At 43.6% G+C, this 24,774-nt stretch overlaps 1 protein-coding gene across 2 annotated transcripts in view; it reads right to left on the reverse strand.

Moving 5' to 3' along the window:
* The window catches only part of mtf1 (metal-regulatory transcription factor 1), a 77,648-nt gene extending 69,630 nt beyond the window's left edge, over positions 1 to 8,018 (reverse strand). The window contains exons 1-2 of one of the 2 annotated variants that reach the window (XM_041213534.1): positions 7,946 to 8,018; positions 2,960 to 3,451 (exon numbers count right to left, since the gene is read on the reverse strand). In XM_041213534.1, the coding sequence (XP_041069468.1) occupies positions 2,960 to 3,415 (456 nt within the window). In that variant the 5' untranslated portion in view covers positions 3,416 to 3,451; positions 7,946 to 8,018. Of the gene's footprint in view, positions 1 to 2,959; positions 3,452 to 5,150; positions 5,244 to 7,945 lie in introns of those variants that run through there. The other variant, XM_041213535.1, reaches the window with a different exon arrangement.
* Positions 8,019 to 24,774: the final 16,756 nt, after the last annotated feature.

The following is a 24,774-nucleotide window of genomic DNA, read 5'->3' on the forward strand; positions in this document are numbered from 1 at the left end:
TTTTATTAATCTTTTTTTCACTTTCCCTCTGATCATTCTATATTCAGCCTGATTCTCCATTGTTATTTTCCGTCTGAAATCTGCCATATGCTCACTTCTTCCTTTTCATGTTCACATCTATCTCTCGTCATCCAGGGTGCTCTGGATTTATTTGTCCTGCCTTTCCCTTCAAGGTAATATACCTTGACACTGCCTACAATACCTCTTCTTTGAATGTGGCCCATTGTTCAGCCACCCTCTTTTGTGCCAACATTTGATTCCAACTTGCTCGATTCCAATGCATTCTAGTCCCATCGCAGTTGGCTTTCCCCAATTATCCTTGCTCTGGTTGTTCCTTGTCCTTTCCCATGGCCAACCTAAACCTTAACATACAATGTCACCATTCCCTAAATGCTCTCCCCACTGATATTTGATCCACTTGGGCCAACTCATTTCCCAAAACCAAGTCCAACAGTGCCTGTTCTGCCGTTGGGCTGGAAACATACCGCTGCAGAAAATTATCTAGAACACATTCCAGGAACTCTCACCCATCTAGTCCCTTTGTACTATTCTTATCCTAGTCTATACTTGGATAATTTAATTCCCCGATTATAATTATTCTACAATTCTTGCACCTCCCTGTTTCTGTGCCCTTTACACCTGCAGTGTTTCCTCCAAGTGGTGTTCTTCATAGAGGAGCATTGATTGATCAGCTGAAGGAGGGCAGTCGGTGGAAATCAGGATGAGGGCCCTTTGCCCATCAGACTTCATGGAGTCTGGAGTCAATGTTGAGGACTCTCAAGCCAACTCCTTCCCGACTGTACACCACTGTGCCTGTTGGTGAGATAGGATATGCCCAGGGATTGTAATGGTGGTGTCTTGGACATTAACTCTAAGGTATGATTCAGTGAATATGACTGTTGCTTGACCAGTCTGTGGGACAGCTCTCCCAATTTTGGCCCAGATGTTAGCAAGGAGGACTTAATGGGATCAACAGGGCAGCATGTGCTGTTGTCACTTCCATTGACAAAGTCAATGCCAGGAGTCTGTCCAGTTTTATTCCTTTTTGACCTGTAGCAGCTGGATCGGCCATTTCAACTACATTGCTACCATTCAAAACTATAGCTTTCAATTCCAGAATTTATTAATCAAATTTAAATTCCATCAGCTGCCATGTCCCCAAAGCATTAGCCTGGGCCACTAGATTACTAGGCCGGTGGCATTACTACCACATCATTCCCCACCCCCCCATCTCTTACAGCATGAACTCCCTACCATTCACTATTTCAACCAGTTGTGCTTTTTTTTAAATAAATGTAGCTAACCATTTCCTTTATCAAGCAAGTTTAGCTGGTTAAGTAAAATAGGTGCACATTTGTGTGCAGCACAAAGTAAATCTACCTGCCGCTAAATGTGGCAGCAACACTATTACTTCTGCAGGACTCACTACACAAGATGTCTCCTTTCCAGGTTTCTCTATTTCTGATCATGGCAAACTATTCTTAAGCACTCTGACAATGACTAATAAAAGCATTCTCATTGACCAAATTAATTTACTGTCTCTAAATATTTAAAGAGATTTGCAGTCTGTCCTTTCAAATAGAAAATTAACCCAAAAATCATCACACTTGCAGGATGTAGCAAAATAACTTGCAATATTTAAACCTTGAAGGAATGCAATTTTGAATACAGCGCAAAGTTTCAGAGCTCCCAGATGGAGTCTCAGATGTGAATGTAAAGTTGTTGTAATGCAATACATCCAAATTCAGAAATTTGAAAAAATTACCAGCAACCTGTAGTGGGTATTGTACGTTAGATACCCTTAGCGACAAAATTTTGCAAGATAGTCTGATGATATGCCAGTTTGCATTTTTTTTTTAAGTTTTGTATTTTTAATCTGACTTAAATATTTAAAACAGAACTGAATACTGTTTGAAAAGGATAATGTACAATTTACAAGGTCTTGGTGGTTTTCCATAGGACAGGCCAATTAATATGGTGGCACACTGGCTTGGTTAGGCATATATCGTTATATCTCACCTTTAAAAAAAAGGTGGCCACCACTGTATAGCCAAGCATCTACTTTACACAAAGACTTCAGATAAACAACTAATATCCCAGAAGGTATTTTATATAGTTGTTTGGTAGTGCAGAACTTGAGTATTGCTGAAAGAAAGGTATTTTTATTGAAGTTTTTCGTCTTGCACTCTTCAGGACAGTTCACAAGAAAATGCCAGTGTCAAGGGAAACAACAATTTATATTGTATAAGAGAGTGCTGATCAGTTGGCAAGTGGACTCTGAAATTTTCTTGCAAATTGTCCTGAGTGCAAAATGAAAAGCTTCAACCAAAAAAGTCCCTTTTTTCAGCAATACTCAAGGCATTTTATAAGCCAAATACTTGGTAGTTTTCCTAGCCTCAATGTAACAAGGGTTGGCACAAGTTCTCTTTTTCACATAACTACTGCCACATTTTTGCAGCATTCCTCACATGCAGGAAACAAAGTTTCAAAGTGTTTTACATCAGCAGGGAAAGAGTGGACATTAAACAGAAGTAAAAAAATTGGAGAGTGTTAAGGTGGGATCCTACAGGCACAGCCAAAGATGGAGTAGAAAGACAAAATAAATTATGCAGGGAGTTCCAGGGGACAGGATTGTGGTGATTGAATCAGCTGCCAATGATAAAGCCTTGGGAGTGAAAAACGAGCAGCCGCCCAGTAAGAGGAAATGGAAAGGTACACGTGGGGACAGCAAAATAAACGCAAGGCTTAGACAACATCACAAAGATAAGAGTGGGGCACAACTATAAAGCAATCTGAAAGGGTTATCACTTTGAGGTCAACTTTTTTGAGGTATGTGACACCAGTGGATTGGGAGAGGATTGAGGGTGGGGTGGTAAGAATGTAGTACTCTACACATGTGCATTTTGATTAAAAGATAACAAGAGCATCTGCTAGCCTGCCAAACTATTTGATTGTTTACCTCTTGAACCTTGGTTTCAGGACACTCTGACTGCAGGGTGAGTGTGGCTCCCTCTATGTTCCTGGGCATGGGGGTGGATCCAGGGTTGATGGTGAACTGAATCTGATCAGGAGAAATGGTGTGATGGACATACCCCTGCGACATTCCATCAGGATCTGATATTAAATAAAAGTTGTCCTCTCCGCTTTCAGATAAAAAAGACACCAAATTATTGTTGTTCCCTCTTTCATCTTCATCCTCCTCCTCGTCCTCTTCATCTAGGCCAACTGGATCCTGTTCTATTAGGACAGTTGTCCTATCATACACAGTCCCAGAAGAAGAGGACACCAGGCCATTTTTACCAGAAAAGCCCATCTTCTCTCTAGTCACCTCCTCTTCATCATCTTCTGTTTCATAGTATGTGACATTGTTATTCTCAGATACAAGTTTGCCTTTTTCTGGGCCATTGTCATCCATGTTGTATTCTGGATTATGGCAGAATAGTGGAATTTTCTGGATGGTTATGAAACAGACACAGATATAGAGTTATTAAAGCAGAAAAAATGCACAATACCAGTTTTCCATAACTGGGGAAAAAAGACTTGCATTTATATAACACTTCCCACAACCTCAAATGCTTTCCAAAGCACTTTACAATCAATGAAGTATTATAAGTGTAGACACTTACAAATGTAGGAAATGCAACGACCAATTTGCTCACAGCTAGCTTTGATAAAACTACAGAAAGTGTCTTTGTAGGAAAACAAAATGTCATGGTGCACGTCTCTCAAATCAGGATCATAGAATGGTTACAGCAAAGGGCATTTGACCTGTCGTGTGTGCTGGCTCTCTGAAGGGGCAATTCACCCAATACCACTCCCCCACCTTATCCCTGTAACCCTGCACAATCTACCTTTTCAGATAATAACCCAAATCCCTCTTGAATGCCTTGATTGAATCTGCCTCCACCACTCTCAGGCAATGCATTCCAAATCCTAACCACTCAGAGTACAAGGGCTTTTGCTCCTGTTGCCATTGCTTCTTTTGCCAATTACCTTAAATCTACGTCCTCTGGCTCTCGATCCTTCCACCAACAGAACAGTTTCTCCCTATCTACTCTGTCCAGACCCCTCATGATTTTGAGCACCTCTATCAAATCTCCTCTCAACCATCCCTCCTCCAAGAAAACAGTCCCAACTTCTCCAATCTAGTTTCATAAGTGAAGTTACTCATCCCTGCTTTATGAACCACTCTCCTGCCAGTAGATCCTATGTCTGATTTCCAGTCTGTATTGAGATAGCTGACTCAGCAGGGGCACTACAAATAGTCTCAGCACCCCTAAGCTGTGGGGGAAAGAGGTTAGGGTTGCCATTCTGATTCCAGTCAACTGACCATGCTAGAAAGTGAAGGGTAATGCCATGACTTACTGCATAGCCACATTTATGAAACCACCACAGGTGCAAAGCAAGCGGCCAGTTGTGCCCAATGGACTATACCCCAACAATAGTCAGCACCTCAGGGGAGGAGGGAAAAACTGGGACAAAAAGCATAAGAAAACTTGAATTCTCAGTGTTGCGCCATCACAGACTGGATTTTAAAGCTCAACAATAATGCAAGGCCATTTTAAACAATATATTCCAGATTAATGCATATCCGATTAGAGTCCAATTCTCATCCAAGATTGTCAAAATTTCAAATTACATTCCATTGCAGAGTTTCAAATCCAAGCATACAATTCTTTTTTAAATTTTATTAGCTTTGGATACTTGGTACATGAGCAACATAAGTCAATCTGCCAAATATTACCTAAGTTGGGAGCACTTTACACAAATTTGACCAGTTCCAAGCGGGCAAAGTCCTGAATCATCAAACAAACTACAATACAAAGATTGGCAATGGATAAACCTGTGATGCAAGCTTAGTATTTCTCTGGTTTTCTCTGAATGAATCAGTATTTAAATGCACCTAAAAGACCTGGCTTGGCAAGATCTAAACTAGAAAAGTAGCTGCTAATTATATGCACTTATTAATAAATGTGAGTTTAAAACATTTTGTAAATATACATGTTATAAATTTACATCCAGTGAATATAAAATTTTTGGTTAAACTAAACAAATGGCTTAGTGAAGAGCACAGATTTAAATAGAATTTGTGCCAGCCGTTAAGAAATGGTTTATTCATACTACTGGCAGTGTAAAATAAATTGTAATACCTTACTGTGTCACACAGATCAAGGAGATCCCGGATTCTTTATTATTCATTCTGAGGATGCAGGAATCATTGACAAAGTAATAGGTGTCCATCTCCAGCTGCCCAAGAAGCTGGTAATGGGCTACCTTCTCGGGTATTTTCTACCTTGATCTCTAGCAGTCTGGTACAATCAAACAGTTTGTTAGACTGTTAAGTCATCTATAGGGGTGTGGGACTGGGCCAGATCAAGAAAGGTGACAGAGCTCTTTGACTAAAGGGCATTAAGGAATCAGTTTGGCTTTAACAACAATCTGAGTTCATGGTTACTTTGACTGATACCAGCCTGATATGTCCATATTTGCTTTAAAGAAGCTGGCGGAATCTGAACTCTCTATATTTGAATTATTAGTCTAGTAACAGCCTTACACATTAAATCAGAGTTTAACCAGTGAAAGGAGAGGGGCTTCAGGGTCCTTAAGGAGGCAGCAAGGATGAAAGCAACCAGGATTTTGCTTTCATTTTTGCTGCTCCCTTAAGTACCCTGAAGCCTCTCTCCCTTCACTGGTTAAACTCTGATTTAATGTGCAAGGCTGTTACTAGACTAAGAGGTCGAAGAGGTGGCCAGGTGTGTAGATGAAGGCAATGCATTTGACGTACTCTACTTGGACTTCAGCAAGATTTTCAATAAGGTCCCACATGGGAGACTGATAATAAAGGTAAGAGCCCATGGGATCCAAGGCACATTGGCAAACTGGAATCAGAATTGGCTGAGTGCCAGGAAGCAGAGGGTGATGGATGCAGGGTGTTTTTGTGACTGGATGCCTGTGTCCAGTGGGGTTCCACAGGGATCGCTGTTGGGTCTCTTTTGCTATTTGTGGTATATATAAATGATTTAGACTTGAATGTAGAAGGGTTGGTCAGTAAGTTTGCAGATGACACAAAAATTGATGTGGTGGTAAATAGTGAGGAGGATAGCCTTAGATTACAGGAGGATATAGACGGGCTGGTCAGATGGACTGATCAGTGGCAAATGGAATTTAATCTGGATAAGTGTGAGGTGATGCACTTGGGCAGGACAAACAAGGCACGGAGTACACAATGAATGGGAGGACCTTGGGAAGTACCAAGGATCAGAGGGACCTTGGTGTGCATGTCCACTGGTCCCTTAAGATAGCGGGACATGTAGATAAGGTGGCATATGGGATACTTGCCTTTATTAGCTGAGGCATAGAATATAAGAGCAGGGAGGTTATGCTGGAACTGTATAAAACGCTGGTTAGGCCACAGCTAGAGTATTGTGTGCAGTTCTGGAATCCGCCTTATAGGAAGGATGTGATTGCAGTAGAGAGAGAGCAGAGGAGATTTACCAGGATGTTGCCTGGGCTGGAGAGTTTTAGTTATGAGGAGATTGGATAGACTGGGGTTATTTTCCCTGGAGCAGAGGAGATTTAGGGGGGACATGATTGAGGTGTATAAAATTGAGGGGCATAGATAGGGTAGACAGGAAGGGGCTTTTCCCCTTGGTGGAGGGATCAATAACCAGGGAGCATTATTTTGAGGTAAGGGGCAGGAGGTTTAGAGGGGATGTGAGGAAGAATTTTTTCACCCAGAGGGGGATGGGAATCTGGAATTCACTGCTTGAAAGGGTGATAGAGACAGAAACCCTCATAACATTTTAGTATTTGGATGTGCACTTGCGATGCCATGGCATACAAGGCTATGGGCCTAGTGTTGGAAAATGGGATTAGAATAGTTAGGTAATTGTTTGACTGGCACAGACTCATTGGGTCTTTTTCTTTGCTGCAGACCTCTATGACTCTGATGAAAAATACCCTTTATGTGGGTTACTAGAGAGCTAACACCTCAATTTTACATTTATTACCCCCCTTCCCCAGGCAATGTTCAAATCCCATTACTACCTTAGCCCATCCCTTCTCTGTAACCTTCCCGAGCAATACAACCCTGAGAGCTCTATACACCTCTACATCGTGTCTCTTAAACATTGCCCATTCCCACTATCCCACAATTGGCAGCTGTGCCTTGGGTTTTGTGATCTAGAACTTCTCCCTCTCTCTCTTTTGAAGACAGATGCTCCTTGAAATCGACTTTTAGACTAAGTTTACAGTCACCTAACTTGCTAGGGTCCTTCCTTGACTCAAGCGTCAATTTTATGCTTGGTAACACTCTTGTTTGTGACATTGAAGGCATTATATAAATGCAAGTATTATTACTGCAGCAGTCAAGTGTCTGGAAACAGTAATATAGCCTAGGTCTTAATTCCTAAAGCAGGTCTTGTCACCAGGAGATGGGTCAGCACAAACCTTGCTGAATTTGAACAATTAAGCAAGTTTCTTTTTTTAAATGTCAGTACTCCCACTCCAGGAGGCTGGGGGGGGGTGGGGGGGGGCTGTCCAGGCGTAAATCTGTGGCCTTAATGGGAAGGAAGAAACGGAGTCAAGCTCAGTACCACCCAGTAAGCCTCGGGCCAGGCAGGGAGGCAAGCTGATCAGTTCTTCCACCCCACCCCTCCTCCTCACACGCCCCACCCCACCTCCTCCCCCCACCAGACCACCTCCTCCCCCCACCAGACCCCCTCCTCCCCCCACCACACCCTCTCTCTCCCCTCCGCCCCCCCCCCCCCCTTTTCCCCACACTCAGTTGCACTGACAGCCCCGCATTCCGGGGGCTCTGTGGAGAATGGGGCCAGTGAGAAGGAAGGCTCCATTAGAAGGCCTGGGCCAGCCATGCTTCCACCACCACCTCCTCCTTCCCTTTCTTCCCCCATCCCCCCAGGTTGCCCACTTTCCCAGCCATTACCTGCTCCCTCGACCCCACTCGCAACTGCGGCCCCTTCAACCGCCACCATGGCTCTCAGCCCCGCGGCACGCCGGGATCGCGCACGCCAGCCCCGCCCCCTACCCCCCGCCCACATCAAAAATCACACAATCAAAACAACAACAAAAAAATCCTCTCGCCTCTCTCAACCCTGCCGCTGCCATTTTAACGACCCAATAAACCGACACTGGCAAGTTTTGTGGCGGATTTTAAAAGAGCGTTTCAGCCAGTTTCCCTGGCGACGACCATCAGGGGCAGCGGTCAGAATGACGCCAGCCCCTACGCCACGTGATCCTGGTGCCCCGCCCCTGCAGGGCACGGGGCGGAGCTTTCCAGAAAGTTCAGGTACTTTCCTCCCATGACATTATCAGGTGGGTGTGCTTATAGTTAAAGCTGGGATAGAAATCTGCTTAGCCTCCCTCAGCCAAATTCCTCAATTATTGGCTTTTTGTCCTTTGATGTTGCTGCTCTCCAGAATTGTGGAAAATGATAGCTGCCCAAACAGCCTTTCACTTTGGAAGGTCTATCTAGATCCTTTATCACCATAGGCTGCCTCAATTTCTCTTCTCTCCCTCAACTTGATGCACTCCATTCCTACATGGAAGGGAGGTGGTGGTGTAGTGGTAACATCACCGAAGTAGTAACCCAGCCTGGGCGACAGGTTCAAATCTCTCCACATTGGATTGGAATTTAAATCTAATCAAAAAATCTGGAATATAAAGCTAGCTTCAGTAATGGTGACCATGATGACTATCATTCATTGTAATTTGGTTCTCTAATTGTCGTTTAGTTCCCCCCTTTAGGGAAGGAAATCTGCCATCCTTACCTGGTCTGCTCTACATGTGACTCCTGCCCCACAGCAATGTGGTTGACTCTTAACTGTCCTTTGAAGTTCAGTTCAAGGGCAATTAAGGGTAGGAAATAAATGCTGACCTTGTCAGTGATGTGGCCATGAAAGAATAAAGAAAAAACATATGGAGCAGGAGTAGGGCATTTGAGTCTGCTCTGCCATTCAGTACGATCATGCTTGATCTAATTGTGCCCTCAGTGTCACTTTTCTACCTGCCCCAAAACCCGATCAAGAATCTATCTAATTCAGTCTTAAAAATATTCAATGATTCTGCCCCTACTGCTATCTTGGGAAGAGGGTTCCACAGATTCACAACACCCTGAAAGAAAAAATTTTCCTCATTGCCATCGTAAATGGGGAACCCCTTATTTTTAAACTGTGTCCCCTAGTTCTGGTTTCTCCCATAGGGGGAAATGTCCTCTTAGCCTTCTCTCAGGTCCAACCCTTAACATCGTCACTAAAGCTGCTAACAAGGGCATCCCTGTTGGTGTTTGGCAAACCGAGCTCTAGTTTTTGGAGACTGAACACCAAATCTCTTGACACCTGCTCCTAACCATCTCTTGGACCTTGGCTCCTCCATGTCGAGCCATCATTTCCCAGACTGTCACTGACTTCATCTCTTTTGGCTATCTTCCCGCCACAGTCTTCAAACTCACCCTTTCCTAGCCACACACAGCCTGCTTCAACCTCCTTCCAAGATCCACAAACAGGACATCAGCTCAACTTGTTCTTGCCCTATGGAACTGATTTGTTCCTACTTGAGTCAGTTTTTCTCCGTTTCCAATGACATTTTCCCCTCTATTTATGTCATCTTTCAGGTGAGAGGTTAAACTGAAGTCCCATCTGCTCACTCAGAAGAGGAAGAGTAGGAAGTTCTGCAACGTTCCTCCATCAACGAGCATTATCAGAACAGAATTAACTGATTATTTATCTTATTGCCATTTGTGGGGCCTTGATGCCATATTCACTGCCACATTTTCCTACATTACAATACTGACTGGACTAACAATGTAATTCCTTGGCTCTTAAGCATTTTGGGATGTCTTGAGGATGTGAAAAGTATTTTAGGAACCTAGGATGGTAGGAACAGGATTAGGCAATTCAGCCCCTGAGCCTGTTCTGCCATTCAGTAAGATCATTACTGCTTTGTGACCTAACTCCATATACCATTTAATTCCCATGGCAGCAGGTCAAACATGAGCAAGGATACTACCTGCCACACTTGTCCTGCCACCTAAGCTGAATAATCAGTGCTCCTCCACGTTGGACACCAATTAGAAGAAGCACTGAGAGTGGCTCAGACACAGAATGTACTCTGGGTGAGGAACTTCAACATCCATCATCAAGAGTGGCTCGGTAGCACCATTACTGACTGAGCCCTAAAGGACATAGCTGCTGGACTGGGCCTGCAGCAGGTGGTGAGTGAACCAACAAGAGGGAAAACCTATTAGGCCTTGTCCTCCCCAATCTACCAGTTGCAGATGCATCTGTCAATAACAGTATTGGTAGGAGTGACCACCGCACAGTCATTGTGGAGACTAAGTCCCATCTTCACATTAAGGATACCTTCCATCGTGTTATGTGGCACTACTACCATGTTAAATGGGATAGATTTCAAACACATCCAGCAGCTCAAAACTGGGCATCCATGAGGTGCTGTGGGCCATCAACAGCAGCAGAAGTGTACTCAACTACAATCTGTAACCTCATGGCCCGGCATATCCCCTACCCTACCATCAAACCAGGGGATCAACCTTGGTTCAATGAAGAGTGCAGGAGGGCATGCCAGGAGCAGCACCAGGCATACTTAAAAATGAGGTGTCGACCTGGTGAAGCTACAGCACAGGACAACTTGCATGCCAAACAGCAAAAACAGCATGCAGTTGAGCTAAGCGACCCAACACCCAATGGATCAGATCTAAGCTGTACAGTCCTGCCACATCCAGTTGTGAATGGTGGTGGACAATTAAACAACTCACAGGAGGATGAGACTCCACAAATCTCCCCATCCTCAATGATGGGGGAGCCTAGCACATCAGTGCAAAAGACAAGGCTGAAGCATTTGCAACAATGTTCAGCCAGAAGTGCCCAGTGGTTGATCCATCTCGGCCTCCTCCCAAGGTCCCCAGCATCTCAGATGCCAGTTTTCAGCCAATTTGATTCACTCCACGTGATATCAAGAAATGGCTGAAGGCACTGGATACTGCAAAGGCTTTGGGCCCTGACAATAGTCTGGCAATAGTCATGAAGACGTGCTCCAGAACTAGCTGCGCCCTTAGCCAGGCTGTTCTGGTACAGCTACAACACTGACATCTACCCGGCAATGTGGAAAATTGCTCAGGTATGTCCTGTCCACAAAAATCAGGACAAATCCATCCCAGCCAATTATCACCCTATCAGTGCACTCTCAATCATCAGCAAAGTGATGGAAGGGGTCGCCAACAGTGCTATCAATTGGCACTTACTCACCAATAACCTGCTCACTGACGCTCAGCCTGGGTTCCGCCAGGGCCACTCAGCTCCAGAACTTATTACAACTTTAGTCCAAACATGGACAAAAGTGTTGAATTCAAAAGGTGAGATGAGAGTGACTACCCTTGACATCAAGGCAACATTTGACTGTGACATCAAGGAGCACTAGCAAAGCTGGAGCCATTGGGAATCAGATTGAAAACTCTCCACTGGTTGGAGTCATACCTGGCACAAAAGAAGATGGTTGTGGTTGTTGGAGGTTAATCATCTCAGTCCCATGACATTATTTCAGGAGTTCCTTAGGGTCGTGTCCTAGGCTTAAACATCTTCAGCTGTTGCATCAATAACCTTCCGTTCATCATAAGGTCAGAAGTGGGGATCTTCGCTGATGATTGCACAACGTTCAGCATCATTCGCGACTCCTCAAATATTGAAGCAGTCCATGCCTGTTAATAACCCAGCAGTTGGTAAGGCTGAGTTATTTAAAAATCCCAGAGGGAAACTTTAAACAACTGTCATGATCTATATTTTTAAGTGATATGTTTGAGATGCAATTCTAAATTCAGAAATCAGAGCACCAGTTCTCAAGAGGCTTTAAATTAAACTAAATGAAACATTTTATTAATTTACACAAGTTAAGTATATACACATGGCTACAAATTACTTCTATCATAACTTTTAACAAGTTCCCAAACTAATCTCCATTAAGGCAACAGCATCCCATAGACTTAACCAAACACCAGGCAAAGCATTTTCACCTTGCAAGTTCAAAATGAGGTTCCTTTCACTTTGGTTCCTGTGGAGACAGTTGTAGGCTTACAGCAGCTTTGGTCTTACATTGCCTCTGCCCTGCAACACGAAAACTGCTATTGGTTATACCCAGCACATCTCATTGAATGTAAATTCTCACTGTATCACCAGCCTCTTTGAACTCCACCTCTTCTAACAAAGCCCCTTTCATAGTACCAATTTTATTAGTAATATAAACATATTACTCGGTCGCTGCTGGATAGGTGCCAGATTTCACCCCACTTCTTGAATGCTCTATTCAAAAAATACAAATGCACTCTACCTCTCTTACATCTTAAAACTAGTACACATCAAAGCACCCAGACTAGCTGGCTTTAATCCAATTAAGGACATCCACAGACTAAACCACTATTTTAAAAGAAAAATATTTTCCAATAATATATACATCAATAGCTTCATGACAATGCCCATATGCAGCAAGACTAGACAACTTTCAGCCTGGGCTGGTAAGTGGCAAGTAACATTTGCCCGGCATGAATGGCAGGCAATGACCATCTCAAACAAGAGAGAATCCAGCCATCTCCCCTTGACGTTCAATGGCTTCCACTATCAATGTCCTGGGGGTTACCATTGACCAGAAACTGAACTGGACCAAGCATTTAAATACTGTGGCTATATGAGCAGGTCAGAATTCTGGGGATTCTGTGGAGAGTAACTCACCTCCTGACTCTCCAAAGTCTGTCTACTGTCTACATGGCACAAGTCAGGAGTGTGATGGACTACTCTCCACTTGCCTGGATGAGTGCAGCTCCATGAACACTCAAGAGCCTTGGCACCATCCACGGCAGAGCAGTCCATTTGATTGGCACCACATCCACCACTTTCAACATCCACTCCCTCCACCACCACTGCACAGTGGCAGCAGTGTGTACCATCTAGAAGATGCACTGTAGTAACTCACCAAGGCTCTTTCAACAGCAACTTCCAAACCTACAACCTCTACCACCTAGAAGAACAAGAGCAGCAGATGCATGGGAACACCAACATCTACAAGTTTCGCTCAAGCCACACAACATTGTGACTTAGAACTATATCGCTGTTCCTTCACTGTCGCTGGGTCAAAATACTGGAATTCCCTCCTAACAACACTGTGGATGTATTGACACCACATGGACTGCAGCGGTTCCAGAAGACAGCTCACCACCACCTTCTCAAGGGCAATTAGGGATGTGCAATTAAAATGCTGGCCTAGCCAGCGATGCCAATGTCCTGGGAAAGAATTACAAAATCACCTTTGTCTCATACCTCTCCATACCTTTGTTTATCATAAATCTATCAATCTCAGATTTGAAATTAACAATTGATCTAGCATCATCTGCCACCTTCAGAAGAGTCTTCCAAATTTCTACCATCCATTGTGTGTAAAAGTGTTTTGTAACTTCACTCCTGAAAGATTTGGCTCTAATTTATAGACTATGCATTCCAGCACTGGACTCCCCAGTCAGCAGAAATAATTTCTCTACCTAACCTATTAGTTCCCCTTAATATCTTAAAAAGTTTGATAAAATCACCTAGAGTGCCACTGACGGAGCTCTAGAATACTGAGCACATCCCAACCAACTCCTATGCACACACAAAATACATGTCCCACATGAAAACATCACTGCACACACACACAAGATCTCTTTCAATAAACTTCTTTATATAAATTCTTAGCATTGCTAAAACATAACTGGTCCAATACAAGCTGCAACCTATGAGTGAATTAACAAATGTTGGTGCAAAAAAGCAATGGGTTTCTAAGAACATACTGTGTGTAGAATATCATAATGCAGCTCTGTACGACCTGGTATTGTAATTTTTGACACATAAAAGTTGAGTTTCTATAAATGTAGAAGGTGAAGTATCTAAATGAGAACATCACATGAAACAAGTTGTTGAGGGCATTGCAGGATCCCAAAATGTTGTGAGTTATTCCTGGCCACTGGCACCAAGCAGTGCAGAGCAGCAGCTGGGATGGGAACCGCGAGACTGATTGATGGAAGGATCAGCCGTACCAGAGACTGATCTGGGTGCATTCCACCAATTAGAGGAGAGCATGAACTGAGGCTTGTGCATCCTCGGCAATCATCCTGGGAAATGGCAGGCAGCAAACAGGCAACAGGATCAAATTTAGTGCAATCATCAGAGAACTGGGTTCGATTCAGGGTAATATCGAGATCATTGAGCATTTCAAAATAAAGGCATCCGGTACCGGACAGGGGAGAGACCAGCTGAAAACTGGTATGATTGGTATAAAACTGGACAAATGGTGACCCTAAAATCAATACTAAATCTTCTAAATTCCAGGGAATACAATGCTCTCCCTTTGTAATTTAATCTTTGGAGTCCTACTCCAGGTGTGGTCTAATTAGGGCTTTGCATAGCTATAGCATGACTTCCCATGTCTTGTATTCTAATACTCCAGATATAAAGGGCAGGATTCCATTTGTTTCTGATTATTTTTGTACCTGACACTTTAATAATTTATGAAATGCAAGTTCTTGTTTCCTTTAATAGTTGAAGAACCTGGGATGTTCTAGTCTCTCCTCAGTCTCTTTGTCCTCCTTTACACTGCTTTCAGGGCTGTGACATTTCCTTGTGCCATCTTGACCAGAGTTGAATTTAATGCTCACAGTGCTGCCTGAGCATAATGTTGTGCAGTTTTGGTTTTACTTTATTAACTTGATAACGTAACCCAGCATCCTGTTTACTTTGGTCATTGTCGCTATGCAATGACTGTATATGGTAAATATTGAGTCTACCATCACTTTTAGATCTCTGGATAGTTCAACACTATTCATTGTCATCTCAGCTTCTCTTCCATCTGAACTACTTTTCAGGATCCCACCCCGCCGCTTATTATTTTGGGGGTGGGTTTAACCCTACATGCCCAGTGAGAACCATGTAAGTGAGCAGTTAAAATCTCCCAGGCTACTTACCCTTCAAAGCCACCAGGATCCCACCATTCCAAATCTTTACCTACATTTCTGTACAGACATCAGTCTCAATGACATGAATAGATTTCATTGTGAATGTTATTTTGCACCTCTAGCCAAATACAATGAATCCTTGGGGTTTTATTGATTTTAAGTCCTCTGGACCCATCTAGTGGCTTTTTGCTTGTGATGTCCAAGTCATAGAGTGAATTGTGGAACCGTCTTTGATGCTTGGTATATTACTAGTGTCTTCTTGAGTGAATACTTCCACAGAGTAATCGTTTAATGTGCTAACAAGTTTTTGTTCATCTTTAGCTTTAACCCTTGCAATTCTTCAATAGCTCTCTCACTGTTGTATTACTGGCAGAATGTCTTAATGTTGCATTTGTTGTCTATAGAATCACAGAATCTTTACAGTGCAGATGAAGGCCATTCGGTACATTGAGTCTGCACCGGCTCTCTGAAGGAGCATTCTACCTAGTCCCACTCCCTTACCTTGTCCCCATAATCTTACACATTCCTTCCTTTCAGAGAGCAATCCAATCCCCTTTTGAATAACTCACTTGAACTTGCCTCCACCATCCTCTGAGGAAATTCCTTCCAGCCACCCTCTGGGTAAAAACATTTTTCCTCACATCACTTTTACTCCTTTTGCCAATCATTTTGAATCTGTGCTTTCTAGTTCTTGATGTTCTCTTGAGTGGGAACATTTTCTCACTATTTTCCCTGACAATACCCTTCAGGATCCTGAATACCTCCACCAGGTCTCCTCTCAGCCTTTTTTTCTCTAAGGAAAACAGTCCCAACCTCTCCAATCTATCCTCATAGCTATAATTCTTTATCCCTGGAATCATTCTTGTGAATCTCCTCTGTACTCTCTCCAATGTCTTCACACCCTGGATGCAGTACTCCAGATGAGGCTTAACTAGAGCCTTATACAAGTTCAACATGACCTCCTTACTCTTGTAGTCAATGCCCTACTAATAAAGCCCAAGATACTGAATGCTTTATTAACTGCTCTCTCAACATGCCCTGCCATCTTCAATAATTGATGTACGTATACACTGAGGTTTCTCTGTTCCTGCACCTCCTTCAGAGTTTTTCCCTTTATTTTATACTGTCTCACCACATTCTTCCTGTCAAAATGAATCACCTCACACTTCTCTGCATTGAACTTCATCTGCCACTTGCCTGCCCAATCCACCAACATGACCATGTCCTTTTGAAGTTCAGGACTATCCTCATCACAGTTGACAACGTTTCCAATCTTTGTTTCATCTGAAAATTTTGAAATCATGCCCGGAACACCAAAGTCTATTGACAGAATTTTTAGGTCTGCATATGGACACGCGCCTGACCCAATCGGCCACAATATCGTGCGGGATGACATTAGGTGAGCATCCCAACGTCATCCCATGCTCGCGCGATATTTTGGTTGGTGGGTGCGTGCAAAAGTCAGAAGTGCGCTTGCCAAAGTCAGAAGTGCGCTTGCCGACAATTAGGAGACCAATTAAGGGAATTAAAGTTGCAATTGTCTCTGATTTTTTGTGGTCCATCCAACCTGATGGTTTACGGATGGGCAAATTGGCCAGGCAGCCTTTGCATTTTGCATGAAACCTCACCCAAGGGTGAGATGAGGTTTCCATTATTAAATTAAAAAAAATAAAAATGTATGGACAGAAGTTTTATCATGTATATGTTCAGGTGACTGATTGTGATGCATGGACATTTATTTCTGGATTTTACTTTAATTATTTACTTTATTTATTGGTTTTAAAGTCTTCAGCTCCCTGAGGTAGCTCTGTGCCTTCAGGGAGCTTTCATTCAGCGCTTGCCCGTGCCCTCCTCCCGCCTCCACCCTGGCAGCACTGAGCATTTCAGCACGCTTCATGCTGGCTGGCCGTTAATTGGCCAGAGAGTGTGAAATCGTGGTCAGGGGCCGAACATAGTCCGTTTCCTGGCTGCCCCTAGGCCTGCCGATCGCGTCCACAAGCCAACCTAAAAACCCTGCCTTAGGTCATCATTACGTACCAGGAAAAGCAAGGTCCCAACACTGACCCCTGGGGAACTTCACTACAAACCTTTCTCCAATCTTAAAAACAACCATTTATCACTACTCTCTGTTTCCCATCACTGAGCCAATTTCTTATCCGAGCGCTTACTTTCCCCTTTATTCCATGAGGTAGAATTTTGCTCACAAATCTGTTGTGCGACACTGTATCAAATGCCTTTTGAAAATCCATATACACCACATCAACAGCATTGTCCTTGTCAATCTTCTCTGTTACTTCCTCAAAAAACTTCAGCAAGTTAGTTAAACATGATTTTCCCTAAATTAATCCATGTTAGCTCTCCTTAATTATCCTGCACTTCTCTAAGTGACTATTGATTTTGTTCCGAACTACAGTTTCCAGAAATTTCCCTATCACTGAAGTCAAACTGACTAGTCTGTAGTTGCCGGATTTATCCTTGCATGCATTTTTGAACAAGGGTGTAATATTTGCAATTCTCCAGCCCTCTGGCACCACCCCTGTGTCTAAGGAAGACTGGAAGATTATTACTAGTGCCTCTGCAATTTCCACTCTCACTTCCCTCAGTACCCCTGGTGCATCTCATCCAGTCCTGGTACTTTATCTATTTTAAGTAAAGAAAGCCTTTCTAATACCTCCTCTTCTCTCAATTGTAAATTCTTCTAGTGCACCAGTTGCCTCCTCTTTCACCTCGGCCTGGGTGGCATCATCTTCCTTTGTGAAGATCGATGCAACATTCTTGTTTAATACCTCCACTATTTCTCCTGCCTCCACTTGCAAGTCCCTTTTTTATCCCTAATCAGCCATATTCTTTCTTTTACCAACCATTTATTATTTATGTGCTTATAGAAGACCCTGGGATTCCCTTTTATGTTGGCTGCCAGTCTTTTCATGCTTTCTCCTTGCTTTTCTTATTAGTATTTTTTTGGTCCTTCTATATTCAGCCTGATTCTCCATTGAATTTTCTACCTGACATCTGTCATACATGCCTTTTCATCTTCACCTCTATCCCCCTTGTTATCCAGGGCACTCTGGGTTTATTTGACCCATACTTCCCTTTAAAGGGAATATACCTTGACATTACCTGCAAAAGTGTTTCTTTGAATGTGGCCCATTGTTCAGCTGCCATCTTTTGTACCAACATTTGATTTCAACTCACTTGACTCAGAGGCATTCTCACCCCACTGAAGATGGCTTTACCCCAATTAATTATCCCTGCTCTGGATAGTCCCTTGCTCTTTTCCGTGGCCAACCTAAACCTTATGATACAATGGTCACTGAACCCTAAATGCTCTCCCACTGATATTTGATTCACTTGGGCTAACTCATTCCCCAGAACCATGTTCTACAGTGCCTGCCCTCTTGTTGGACCAGAAACATACTTCTGCAGAAAAATATCTTGAACGCATTCCAGGAACTCTCACCCCTCTTGTCTCTTTGCACTATTCCTGTCCCAGTCTATATTTGGATAATTGAAGTCCCCCATTATAATTATTCTATAATTCTTGTACCTCTCTGTAATTTCTTTTCAAATTTGTTTCTCTGCATCCCTTCCACTAGTTGGTGGCCCATATACCATACCAATCAATGTTATTTCGCCTTTTTCATTCCTTACCTCTAGCCTGTGGGATTTTGTCCTTGACCCCTCTGGAACATTCTCTCTCTCCAGTGCAGTTATGCCATCTTTAATCAATACTGCCACTCCCCCCACCTCTTTTCTTCCTTTCCTGTCTCTCCTACAGTTTGAACAAGGAATATTTAACGCCCAGTCCTGCCCTTCTTTGAGCCAGGTCTCTGTTATAGCAATAATATCATAATTCCATTTGTGCCTGCAGTTCACCGATCTTATGAACCACACTCTGTGCATTCACATACATGCACGTTAACCCGGATTTAGGCTTTTTTACTTTTCCCCTTATTCTGACCCCATCTAATGACTTACTATTGCCTACTCTAATTCCATCAAACTCTCCAAGTGCTCTACTTACCTTGATACTACTCTCTGATATATCCTCCTTATTAGGAGAGTGCGAGAGGAGGATCCTGGGACAGGCAGTCAGCAGCACCTGGAGGAGAGTGTGAGAAGAGGACCATGGGACAGGCGGTCAGCAGCATCTAGAGGAGAGTGCAAGAGGAGGACCCTGGGACAGGCAGTCAGCAGCCCCTAGAGGATCTAGTCTATCTAGAGGATCTAGCATCTAGTCTATACTAAAGTAGGAGTAAGGTTAAAATAAAAACAAGGGTCCATATTCTATTTAGTTAAGATATGTCTGGGGAACTCAGTCCCGTGATTTGTACATCCTATGCTGTGTGGGAAATCCTGGATGCTCCTGGCGGTCTGGATAACTATGTGTGTAGGAGGTGCCTCCGACTGGAGTGACTTGAGTTATGGGTTTTGGAGCTTGAGCAGCAGCTGGGGGCACTATGAAGCAGCCATGAGGCTGAGAGGTTCGTGGATAGCATGTTTCAGGATGTAGTCACCCCGCAGCTTAAGGAAATGCAAGCAGCGAGGGAATGGGTGACTGCCAGACAGAAGAAGGGCACCAGGCAAGTAGAGAGGGAATCCCTCGACTGCATCTCACTCGCAAACCGTTTATCGGCCTTGGAAAACGATGAGAGTGATGGTTCCTCTGTGGAGGCCAACCAGAGAAAAGGCCATGGAATTGTGGGTGGTCCAGCTGCTCAAGGAGGGAGGAAGAAGTGTGGAAAGACAATAGTGGTAGGGGATTCATTAGTGAGGGGAGTAAACAGGCGCTTCTGTGGCCTTAGATGTGACTCTAGAATGGTATGTTGCCTCCTGGGTGCCAGAGTCAAAGATGTTACAGAACGGCTGCAGGACATTCTGAAGGGGGAGGGTGAACAGCCAGAGATCGTTGTCCATGTTGGGACCAATGACATAGGAAGAAAGAGAAATGAGGTCCTGCAAGCAGACTTTAGGGAGTTAAGTAGGAAATTGAAAAGCAGGACTTCAAAGGTAGTAATCTCTGGATTACTCCCGGTGCCATGCAGTAGTGAGCATAGGAACTGAAAGATAGAGCAGCCGAATGCATGGCTGGAGAGGTGGTGCAGGTGGGAGGCCTTTAGATTCCTGGGGCATTGGGATCGTTCTGGGCAAGATGGGACTTGTACAAGTTAGACAGGTTACATCTGAACAGGAACAGGACTAACATCCTTGTGGGGAGGTTTGCCAATGCTGTTGGGGCGGATTTAAACCAAATTGGCAGGGGGGGTGGGATCCTGAAAAGTAGTTCAGAGTGAAGAGAAGCTGAAACAAAAACAGAATTACCTGGAAAAACTCAGCAGGTCTGGCAGCATCGGCGGAGAAGAAAAGAGTTGACGTTTCGAGTCCTCATGACCCTTCGACAGTTCTGTCGAAGGGTCATGAGGACTCGAAACGTCAAATCTTTTCTTCTCCGCCGATGCTGCCAGACCTGCTGAGTTTTTCCAGGTAATTCTGTTTTTGTTTTGGATTTCCAGCATCCGCAGTTTTTTTGTTTTTATCTGAAGAGAAGCTGAGATGGAATTAGAAGTTAAAACGCTAGTAAGTGAGCCTGGAAGGCAGAGGAAACATAGGCTAGACAAGAAAGAAGTGAGTTTAGCAAGGCTAAATGGAATATATTTTAATGCAAGGAGCCTGAGGAATAAGACAGATGATTGAGTGCACAGATAGGCACGTGGGAGTATGATGTCATAGCTATGACCACGACTTGGCTAAAAGAAGGGCAGGATTGGCAGCTCAACATTCCTGGTTATAGAGTATTCAGATGAGATAGAGAGGGGGATAGAAGAGGAGGTGGGGTTGCAAAATTAATCAAGGAATCGATTATAGCATTGAGGAGGGATGATATCTTGGAAGCCTCAAAAAATAAAGCCATATGGATAGAAGTAACAAACACAAAAGGGGCAAACACGCTGTTGGGTGTGTAGTATAGGCCCCCAAACAGTCAGGAAGAGCTAGAGGATCAAATATGTAATCAAATTTCAGAGAAATGTAAGAATAATAGGGCAGTAAAAGTAGGGGATTTTAACTACCCAAATATTAACTGGGATAGTTTTAGTGTGCAAGGTAGGGAGGGAGCGAAATTCTTAAGTTGTATCCAAGAGAACATTTTTTAGCCAGTACATAGAAAGCTCAACAAGAGAGCGGGCAGTTTTGGACCTAATATTCGGAAATGAGCCCAGGCAGGTGCAAGGCGTATCAGTAGGGAAGCATTTGGAGATAATGACCATAACTCAGTTAGATTTAGGATAGTTATGGAAAAGGATAAGGTTGGACTGGGAGCAGCTACTTGCAGATAAAACTGTGTCAGAGCAGTGGGAGGCGTTCAAGGAGGACATTGGGACAGGGCAAATATGTTCCCGTAAAGACAAAGGTGGGGGGACCAAATCCAGAGAATCCTGGATATCAAGGGACATAAAAGTTAGAAATTAAGAAAAAAAGAGAAGCTTATGGCAAATACCGAGGGCTCAATATGGCAGAGTCCTTAGAGGGGTATAAAAAGTGCAGAGGGGAACTTAAAAAGGAATTTAGGAAAGCTAAGAGAGTGCATGAGAAAGCATTGGTGGGTAGAATAAAGGAAAACCCAAAGGGATTTTTTTAAATTTATAAAGAGCAAGAGAATAACTAGGGAAAGAGTAGGGCCATTTAGGGACTATAGAGATAATCTGTGTGTGGACCGGAAGATGTGGGTGCAGTCCTCAATGAATATTTTGCATTGGTCTTCACAATGGAAAAGGACAATGCAGATATAGACATCAGGGTGGAGGACTGTGAAATATTAGATGAAATTAATATGGAGAGAGAGGAAGTACGAGTGGGTTTAGCGGCCTTAAAAATGGATAAATCCGCAGACACAAATGAAATGTATCCCAGGCTGTTGAGGGAGGCAAGAGAAGAGATATTAGGGGTTCTGGCAGTAATTTTCAAATCCTTTCAGGCCACAGGTGAAATGCCAGGGGACTGGAGGACTGCTAACATTGTCGCATTATTAAAAAAGGGAGGAAGGGATAGACCAGGAAATTATAGGCCAGTCAGTCTAACCTTGGTGGTGGTGAAGTTATTAGAAAGAATTCTGAGGGACAGAATATATCTGCACTTGGAGAGCCACAGATAAATCAGGGATACTCAGCATGGATTTGTTAAGGAAAGGTCATGTTTGACAAATTTGATCAAAATTTTTGAGGAGATAACCCAGAGAGTTGATGAGGACTTTAGCAAGGCTTTTGATAAGGTCCCCCGTGGCAGACTGGTCAAGAAAATAAGGGCCCGTGGGATCCAAGGCAAAGTGGCACATTGGATCCAAAATTGGCTGAGAGGCAGGAAGCAGAGGGTAATGGTAGAGGGACGTTTTGGTGACTGGAAGTCTGTTTCCAATGGGGTTCCGTAGGGCTCGGTGCTGGGTCGTTTGTTGTTTGTGGTGTATATAAATGACTTGGAATTAAATGTAGGGGGTATGATCAAGAAGTTTGCGGATGACATGAAAATTGCTGGGTGGTAAATAGTGAGGAGGATAGTCATAAACTGCAGGAGGATGTCAATGGACTCATCAGGTAGCAAAGCAGTGGTAAATGGAATTCATCCCGGAAAAGTGTGAGGTAATGTACTCGGGGAGGGCTAACAAGGCAAGGGATTACACTATGAATGGTAGGACCCTGGAAAGTACTGAAGATCAGAGGGACCTTGGTGCATATCCATAGATCCCTGAAGGTAGCAGGGCAGGTACATAAGGTGGTTAAGAAGGCATATGGGATACTTGCCTTTATTAGCCAAGGCATAGAATACAAGAGCAGGGATGTTATGCTGGAACTGTATAAAACGTTGGTTAGGCCACAACTGGAGTACTGCATGCAGTTCTGATCACCGCATTATAGGAAGGATGTGATTGCACTGGAGAGGGTGCAGAGGAGATTTACAGGATGCTGCCTGAGGATCCTACCAGGAGGATCTGAGCTATGAGGAAAGATTGGATAGGCTGGGGTTGTATTCCTTGGAGCAACGAAGGTTGAGAGAAGACCTGATAGAGGCGTATAAGATTATGAGGGGCATAGATAGGGTGGATAGGAAGGCACTTTTTCCATTAGTTGAGGGGTCAATAACCAGGGAGCATAGATTTAAGGTAAGAGGTAGAAGGCTAAGAGGGGATTTGAGGAGAAATTTTTTCACCCAGAGGGTGTTGGGAGTCTGGAACTCACAGCCTGAAAGGGTGGTTGAGTCAGAAATTCTTGTAACATAAAAGAAGTATTTAGATATTCACTTGCATTGCCATAGCCTCCAGGGCTATGGGCCAAGCGCTGGAAAATGGGATTAGTGTAGTCAGATCTTTGTTGAACGGTGCAGACATGAGGGGCCGAATGACCTCCTTCCGTGCTGTAGACGTCTATGAGCTAATACTTGTCTACTTCCCACTGCCGGTTTCTCTCATCTCCACACTGTATTTCCCCTCAGGTCCCCAACCCACCGCCAATCTAGTTTAAACCTTCTCCAAGAGCACTAGCAAACCTCCCAATGAGGACGTTAGTCCCAGTCCTGTTAAGGTGTAACCCGTCCTGCTATACAGGTCCCACCTGCCCCATAACCGGTCCTAATGCCTCAGAAATGTAAAGCCCTCCCTCTTACTCCATTTCTCAGCCATGTGTTGAACTGCTCAATCTTCCTATTCTTGAGCTCACTAGCCTGTGGCACTGGGAGTATTTCTGAGATTACTGCTGTTGAGGTCCTGCTTTTTAATTTCTTTCCTAACTCCCTAAAATCTGCTTCCAGGACCTCATCCCTTTTCCTACCTATGTCATTGGTCCCAATGTGGGCCATGACCTCGGGCTGTTTATCCTCCCCCAAAAGAATGTCTTGCAGCTGCTGGGTGACACCCTGGACCCCGACGCCAGGGAGGCAACAAACTATCATGTCTCCCTGTCTGCTCCCCTAACTATGGAATCTCCTACCAAATCTCCCAATCCAAACAGCAATTTTTCATTAAAAGTTAAATTAAAGACTAGACTTTAGATAGTAATTAGATAGAAATTAACCCTTAAATTAAATTAACCCTTAAAATTAACCCTTAAAACTTCCTCACTCACCAGACTCCAACTTTAGCATTCAAATGCAATATTCCCATGCTGTTAATTTCTATTTCTGTCATTTACATTTTTTGCAGGTTTCTTTGAGAAGAAGTGCACCTTCTCAATGGTTTCATAGTGTCAGCTTAGCTCTGTCATCACACTCCCAAGTCAGAAAGTTGTAGGTTCAGGCCCCAGGCCAGGCTGATGCTTCAGTGCAGTCTCGGGTTGCCAGCTCTGGCTGGATGTATTCCGGGAGATGTCGAGGAAAACAAACCATCTTTAGTTAGGCAAATGGGACGAATTTGCAATGAGGGTGAATAATGATCAAAGTTTCAGGATTAAAAAAAAACTTTACTCACTCTTAAATGGCTTGATGTAAGATCTGACTCCATGGTTTCAAACAGGTGTCTTAAAAGTTGCTAAAACTGAAGAATTTTTTCTCTCTCTCTCCATCTCTGTGTTTGTAATGAAATTAATTGATCTGAATCCCTGCTCGAGCCCATCGCACTTGGATTAACACTTACTGCTTGTGCCCCATCCCTCAATGAAATTCAAACTCCACAATCCTATCACAGCCACCCAAAATCCCAGCCAATTGGACTCCCTTTTTGGTTTATGGTTTGAATTTGATTGGGCATTACTGTGCAGATGTAATTCTTTCGAGTGAATGGATGA

Source organism: Carcharodon carcharias, chromosome 19, assembly GCF_017639515.1.
Source record: "Carcharodon carcharias isolate sCarCar2 chromosome 19, sCarCar2.pri, whole genome shotgun sequence".
Lineage (NCBI taxonomy): Eukaryota > Metazoa > Chordata > Chondrichthyes > Lamniformes > Lamnidae > Carcharodon > Carcharodon carcharias.